The 7,735-nt window shown below is 41.3% G+C and overlaps 2 protein-coding genes across 2 annotated transcripts in view; one reads left to right on the plus strand and one right to left on the minus strand.

Moving 5' to 3' along the window:
* Positions 1 to 1,365, plus strand: part of LOC118416328 (zinc finger protein OZF-like) — a 1,666-nt gene extending 301 nt beyond the window's left edge. The window contains exon 2 of the mRNA XM_035821454.1: positions 359 to 1,365. Coding sequence (XP_035677347.1) covers positions 359 to 1,365 — 1,007 coding nt within the window. The remainder of the gene's footprint in view (positions 1 to 358) is intronic.
* Positions 1,366 to 1,399: 34 nt separating this feature from the next.
* LOC118417915 lies at positions 1,400 to 7,549 on the minus strand. The gene is made up of 5 exons (XM_035823680.1): positions 4,727 to 7,549; positions 4,464 to 4,534; positions 3,997 to 4,305; positions 3,521 to 3,641; positions 1,400 to 3,198 (listed from the first exon to the last, which is right to left on the minus strand). The coding sequence occupies exons 1-5, from the start codon at positions 7,220 to 7,222 to the stop codon at positions 3,016 to 3,018; spliced, it is 3,180 nt and encodes a 1,059-aa protein (XP_035679573.1). The 5' UTR covers positions 7,223 to 7,549; the 3' UTR covers positions 1,400 to 3,015.
* Positions 7,550 to 7,735: the final 186 nt, after the last annotated feature.

Here is a 7,735-nt window from a genome sequence, read left to right on the forward strand (position 1 = left end):
ACAAAAACATTACAAAATAGAAAGCCCGATAAAAACGACTAAAAAAACGTTAAAAACCAGCAGGAGCCTAACCTCTGCTTGGAGAGTAGGCCGGGAGCATGTAACGCTCATGTAACGTTAACATGTATGGATGGGCGATATATACTGCATGTTTCTACCAAATAATGAAATTATGCATGATTCTGCCTTATATTATTATTCTTATCTGCCTTCTATTGTTATTATGACGTTATGGAAATTCTACAGCCAGGGACACGTGTGCTTGTCTACCTTTGTGTCTTTTACACTTCAAGTATAAAAAAAAATTATACTCTTTAAGTTATAAGTACCTTTCTAAGATTTCTTTGTATATGCCCAGTTGTAGTACATGCTGATCCTCAGCCCCCTGAGACAGCAGCAAATGCTCAGCCCCTGGCCCCTGAGACAGCAGCAGATCCTCAGCCCCTGGCCCCTGACACAGCAGCTCATCCTCAGCCCCTGGCCCGTGACACAGCAGCTCATCCTCAGCCCCTGGCCCCTGACACAGCAGCTCATCCTCAGCCCCTGGCCCGTGACACAGCAGCTCATCCTCAGCCCCTGGCCCCTGACACAGCAGCTCATCCTCAGCCCCTGGCCCCTGACACAGCAGCTCATCCTCAGCCCCTGGCCCCTGAGACAGCAGCTCATCCTCAGCCCCTGGCCCCTGAGACAGCAGCTCATCCTCAGCCCCTGGCCCCTGACACAGTAGCTGACAAAGCAGTCTATCACTGCCAGGCCTGCCAGAAGACTTTTAAAAGTAAACCTGGTTTAAGACGTCACCAAATAGGTTTCCACGACAACAACCACCCTTTCAGGTGTCATGAGTGTGGTAAAGGCATGTTTAGCCGACTCAGACTCGCAGAGCATACTGCGAAGCATCAACAAATGGGGCTCAAGAAATGTAAGATTTGCAGGAAAGCTCCAAGAAGCGTGTCAGGCCTGCGGTACCATGAACAGCTGCACAACAACGACCCACCACTTCACAAGTGTGACTTGTGCGAGAGGACTTTCACGATAAAGAAAAACAAGACTGAGCACATGAGAACACACACGACAGAGTACACATGCGACACATGCGGCAAAAAGTTCAAAAGCAAAAAGTCTGTGGCTGCTCATCTGAAATACGCGCACTCAGACAATGCCATAGACTTTACATGCACTGAGTGTTGGAAAACCTTCAAAAGAAAGCAGTACCTTAAACAACACCAAGCCACTCACTCGGAAACCAGGCACTTCACATGTGACAAGTGTGGGAAACAGTTCAAAACCAAGCAAAATCTGCAGAAACATCAAGGCAGCAAAAACTGTGGAGTTACGCCGAATACTGGAGACAGCATTTGGGAGTAGAATAACATGCATTGCCATCCACTCTTACCTCATTTCATTTTTGAACGTAAATATTTCTGTAAACAGTTAAGTTAAAGTTAAAGTTGCCCATACATCAGTTAACAGTAATGTGGACAAATATGTCCTGGTTTTGACTGATTGCATTTGGAAAATGGATAGCTCTATTTGTCATGCAACTTTTACCTCATTTCATTTTAAGAATGTTCAATTGATATATATATATATATATGTATGTTGTTACAATGTATGTCTTGGTTATGACTGCTTTCAATTGGAAAATGAATATTTTATTTGATATGATACTCTAAACTCAGTTCAGAACCTGAATATCTATTCTACGTTGTGGAAAAGTATATATTTATCCTAGTTTTGACTGCATGCTTGCCATTCAAATGTCTATGATGAATATAGAAAGATTTCAATGGGTTCTAAATCAAAATTATACATTGATTGTACATGTATGCACAGGGAGAAGGGGTAGTCCCATCATGTCTGCATGTGCATGGAGAAGGCTATGAAAAGAAAGAACTGATCCAAATTAGAAATCAAGCGCATCCATTGATCAATCATTTATTAGGAGGAAAATATGATGAGCTGCAACATCATCCTTTGAGGATTGGTTAATGGCTTCCTTTTACAGTAACAGTTGCACAAAATAAATTCACAAATCAGATAAATTTAAGACACAAGAAACATGTTTCATAGACTTTATCTGATACAATTTTGTGTTACCTGAAATTGGTCATCTATTGCGGGAATAGATGTAGACTGTAGCAGAGACTGAGCTCAACTGCACTTGTGTATTAACTTAGACTAGACATACAACTTACATTTCTGTGTACACTTCAGTTGGTGTGTTCATCTATTAAACACTATTGCATCAAAAGATCTTTGTTAGCATTATACATTTGGTGTATTATCTGCAAAATGGAACAATTTGAAATTCAGACTATGCTGAAGAGGAATCAAATGATAAGGAGACAACTGATTACCTCAAAATTGCACTTTCTAACTATTTCCAACTTTTCGAAAATTAACAGGTCGATGAAGGGAAGTTAAATTAACAACAGTTTGAACAGTTTAACAACAGTTTGAACCGACACATTAGGCATCTGGGGATATCTGTGTAATAATCTTTTCCAACAGAAATATCTAAAATGATATACATGTAACAATACAACAGTAGAAAAAATGACATTTTCCACTTGTTATGTGAAAAGTACAGCAAGTGGACCCTGTACGTGATTCATGGAAGAATATCAATCATCATTAGACAACTTATCAATAAAAATACAACTTTCCAATAAAACAGACATTTTCCACTTGTTATGTGAAAAGTACAGCAAGTGGACCCTGTACGTGATTCATGGAAGAATATCAATCATCATTAGACAACTTATCAATAAAAATACAACTTTCCAATAAAACAGACATTTTCCACTTGTTATGTGAAAAGTACAGCAAGTGGACCCTGTACGTGATTCATGGAAGAATATCAATCATCATTAGACAACTTATCAATAAAAATACAACTTTCCAATAAAACAGACATTTTCCACTTGTTATGTGAAAAGTACAGCAAGTGGACCCTGTACGTGATTCATGGAGGACTATCAATGATCAATAGACAACTTATCAATAAAAATACAATCACACATTAATTTCAAATGATGCAGAGAGTCCCATTCGTGACAAAGGATTTAACTTCCCTTCATCGACCTTATGATATTGTCTAACACCTTGAACCCCCCTTGCAGTAGAGTGAAGCGCTGAGATGCCCTTGGGCTCTGCGGGCTTCCTTCTCTTCCTCTTTTCACTGTCAAACAGGTGGTCCTGAGTAAAAGATAAAAGCATATTGTCATATACTGGAAATCTCTGAAATGGCAAAGTTTTGTTTCCTATAAGGTCTGTGTATAGAATCTACATTCTATTTTGCTGTTACCAACATCCAACATATAAATCTTTATTATTGCCTAAAACCATGCCAATCTGGAAATTGAAAGACCAAGACATTATATATAGATTGGTCTTATATATATATTGACATACACAACAGATTCAACTCTTTCATTCAGTCAATGAATTCCAAACATGGTAACCACCCGAAAAATTCACATTTTGAAAATATCTATGCTGAATGCTCAAAACTCCTTACCTTCACTGCTATGGCCCTGATATATGTTGGGGGAGGTTGAGGTTCAGGCAATGGGCCAACATCCTTCTCAAGGACCATCTGGGGGTACACTGGTGCCTTAGATAGTCTCAGGGAGAATCCTCTGCAAAGAATTACATTTACAAAGATTACTGACACTGTTATGAACTGAAGATGAATATAATGACATACCAGCACATATAATATGCATACATTCAGATGAAGGTATAACGATAACTTGAAAAGATAACCTCAGCCTCAGGGGTAACCAAGCTTGCATAGCATTTATGCACCCAGAAGCAACAGTAATTCATGTGGAAAAAATCTTCTACACATATATATCTTGTACAGCATGGTATGTTTCCTGCCCTCTGTCTTCCTGGTCCATGCTAAGATATAAAAATTTAAGCTCTTTTTGGTTTGAAATACTATACATATGATGATACAATAAGTGTCATGTTTTAGTCGTGTTACTTTACCTGGCAGGGTCTTGGCGAACGATAGCCTCCCCAGTGAGCTTGGCCATGTCCGACTCCAGCTGCGCCGCTGTGGGGCAGCCATTCCTGGAGCCTGGCATTGCTGCCAAGCTGGAGAATAGCCCTTCACACGGCTGGCTGCTTGCAGCTCTGCTGCTGTAGGTTCTTCTTCTGGTGAGGCTGTACAGGTAGATATCGCTATCAATACCTGCTATGGTTGATTCCCAGAGTGTTTTGGGGTAGCCTGCCACAAACATTCCTGGTGGCGGAAATGTGTTGAGACTAGCCAGCCCCATTAGGTATTCCTTGTACCTGCAGAACAATGGAAAAATGTGTACAAAATGTTTGAGTGCCTTACACTGTGTTTGTATATTCTTATTGATAGTATACACAGGTGTTAAAAAAGGCCTGTGTTTTCTGTAAAATCACAAGACAGTGTATTGCAACTGAAAAGTAATCAGGATACACACCTGAGTTTCCGCCGGCATCTCTCCAGTGCACCCAACCCTGGGGCATCGTTCGCCTCAAACCACTCTCTAACCTACACAAACAGAATAAAGAAATATAGGCACATTAGATATGTATATAGCTGTTTTTATTCTTTGTATCCATAAATTCACACTATTCAAAATTGCAAAAAATGATCAATTCTGTATGGCAAAATTATAACCACAGAACTGTGCATAAATCATGGGATGAATATCTCCTAACATGTAATAGAATGTAATCTTACCATCTTGCACACAGCAGCACTGTCAGGGAACCCCATCTTCTCCATCTCTGTTTGTACAGCTTCTGAGAAGGTGACAAGTGCAAAGTCTGTACTCTGCATATTCAGGGAATCCTCTATCATGCTCACTTTGAGGTTTGTCTTTCCACTTTCTGCAACTTTCAGGAAATGTTCTCTCTTTGCAATCCCTATGTTCCTCTTGCAGATTGCACGTCTGTGTGCAGTCAACGTGTGCGTATAATCGATCTTTCTGACTTCAAGCTGGTCTCTAGCTTTAGAGTACTCAGGAATGTAGAACCAGTCCATGGGCCCAAGACCTGGGATGACAAGGTTGTGTTTTACGAAAGACTTCTCCTTCCACTCAGTAAGGCGTCTAGGGAATACAAAGTCAGCATAAGATGCATTGAGAGCAGCTTTTGGGTATCCCTTGCCCTTCAGGAATTTCTTGCACATAATTGCAAGACTACTTGGCGATCGCAACCTTGTTGGCAGCTTTGGTACACCTTTAATGGAGACATATTCCTGCAGTCTTCTGACCAACTGTTCTTTGTTGCCTGACAGTGGTATGCTGGTTTCCAGCCTTTCTCTGACATATTTTATTGCTGCTTTCAATTCTACAACTGTCAGTTTGCATAGATTTTCAGCACTGCAGAATGCATTTTGCACACTTGTCACCTCTACAGTTGCCCACCTGGGTACAACATTGGCAAGGGCTGCTTTCAGGTTACATATATCTTCTGGGGTTAAAGTGTACCTAGCCCTTTCTTCATTCCTGTCCTGGATAGTTTGTGTGTTTGGTTGGCTTTGTATACAGTCAGTCTCCATTTCAATGTCAGTTTGACATGGATTTCTATCTTCAGCAGTAAAGACGTTTGTTATGTCCTGGATAACATTGTCTACAATCAAAGGATCCACTGAATGGTTCCCATCATTTATCTGGTCCTGAACAGCCACTAACAAGTCATCTTCCAAACTGTCCATCACTGGCTGGTCAACTGTTTCTTCCACTGAAACAAGTGTGCTTTGTGTACTTTTCAACAAGTGCACATATGTATGAGGGTACGTGCTACCTTCAACTTTCTTGGCAACAAGTCTGGGGTTTTCCATGTTACACTGTCCACTTGTGTCAATGGCAACATCTTGGACCCAATAACATCTCATATCTTCTAGACTCTTCACTTTGCCTATTTCTGATATAGTCTCCACTAGGGCAGATTTCTGCATAGAAACAGCAGTTGCCCAGACATCCTTCTGTAGCTGCAATCTTGTCTGGGGTGTGCCTTCCACTCCTCGCTGAAGGATTTGAATGGTTTGTCCATCAAAGACAGTGACAGGAACATGCATTCCTTCTCTTTTGCACTTGTTCAGTGTATCCTCCATGATATTTCTCACGACTTCGACCGGTAAGGAGTATCCTTTAAGGAAGTAGTTAACCACCGAACCACAGACTGCATCCTTTCCCCAGAGTCGATCAGTGTCTGATGCCAGGAAGGCAATAACTTCAGAGGCCTTTCTTCTACTTAGTCCATATAGGTTTTCCAAGTGAGCTGGTACCTTGTCAAGAATACCTCTAAGCTTCTTTACATCTGCCACAGTCACTACATAGTCAGACTGCTGTTCAAGACTTCTGTGGGGTGGGATGTGAGTGGTCATATTGTCAACATCAATAGTGAGTACCGTGTCATCTGATGGTGAGCCTGGTGATGCTTTCACCGATTTCACTTCAGTGATGAGTTTGATGTGTGAAGTCTTGTTTTCTTTAATCTTGGTTCTGAGTTTCTTTGAATACTCAGATGAACGGCTTGGTCGCTGTGGACTATCTCCATATGTCATGTTTAGTTCCTCACTTGCTAGATTCCACACATCCTGATCTTCTGACACTTCAAATACAGTGGTGCTTGAAGTTGTGTAGGAAACAAAGAAGCAAGTTTGTACCCCCAATGCTGCCATCTCAGCTTGCACTTGAAGGTAGTATCTTGTTGGTATGGTGTCATGTATTTTCCCAGAGTAAGGGCACTTGATTTCGACAACAGCCAGAATTGTCCCAGCCTCAGTGTCATATATCATGCCATCTGGTGACACAAGCAAAGTAGTGCTTCCTAAATCTACCTTGAAACTACCCACCTCATAGAATACACAGTGGGGCAAAAATGCTGGTAAGAACTTGGAGCACAGAGTGGCAACAGCATTGATTTCATTTTCAACTCCCCAGTCCATGGCACGTTGAGTTTCTTCACTGACTTCTGGTTTATCCTTGCCTCTCACTGCCTCATCAAAATGTTGCTGCTGTGCCTTCAAGCTCTCTGTACCAGTTGAAGCAAAGAGTGTACTGCCTGTAACATACACAGTCTTTCTTGCTTCAAACCACAAGGAGCTTCTTTGCTTGATACAGTTAAGCCCTTTACTGATGATAAATGCAGCAAGCTGGGCTGAATCATCTGAATGGCTGTTGAGTAAGACATCTATGTCAAACAACGGGTAGTAATTTCCCAACTGCATCAAGTCACTGAGTTATTCATTTCACACCACATGTCAAGTTCTCCTGCAAAGGTGGCACAGATCATCATGAGGTCATCTCTCAAGTCATCATTCGTCACCTGGGATTCTTGGATTTCAACTAAGTTGGCAGTAAGAAGACTTATGACAAAGTTCAGTCTTGAGGTCCTGTAGTCTTCACCTGCTGCTTTCTTCATTTTTTGTAGGGCATAAGACTTCTTCTGTGACAAGACCCTTGATTCTGCCTTCTTCTTGCTCAGTACTGTTGTTAGTTTCCTCACCTCTGACAAAACTTCAGCTCCTGTTTCAGCTACTTCTGAGGAAAACATGTTAGACAGCATACTGTCAACTGTGTCCCTAAGATGCTCCACGGTGTCTAATTCAGCCTTGTGCACATCTCTTCTGATTTGTAGAGTACTACCATCAGGCTCATGACCAAGAGAGAATCTACATCCACCCTTTCTCTCCTTAAAGAAAGCAACAGGTGTTATTAGTTTTTTCCCCATCAAAACGAAA

The sequence above is a fragment of the Branchiostoma floridae genome, chromosome 1 (assembly GCF_000003815.2).
Source record: "Branchiostoma floridae strain S238N-H82 chromosome 1, Bfl_VNyyK, whole genome shotgun sequence".
Classification (NCBI taxonomy): Eukaryota; Metazoa; Chordata; class Leptocardii; order Amphioxiformes; family Branchiostomatidae; genus Branchiostoma; species Branchiostoma floridae.

What these genes read in the sequence shown, in the direction of transcription:
- LOC118417915 (XM_035823680.1), bottom strand. Translation starts at nt 7,222, where the DNA reads ATGCAGTTGGGAAATTACTACCCGTTGTTTGACATAGATGTCTTACTC. An exon ending in GTTCGCCAAGACCCTGCCAG is followed by an intron (nt 3,642 to 3,996) that starts GTAAAGTAACAC and finishes AATTCTTTGCAG; the next exon opens with AGGATTCTCCCTGAGACTAT. An exon ending in TCAGGGCCATAGCAGTGAAG is followed by an intron (nt 3,199 to 3,520) that starts GTAAGGAGTTTT and finishes TCTTTTACTCAG; the next exon opens with GACCACCTGTTTGACAGTGA.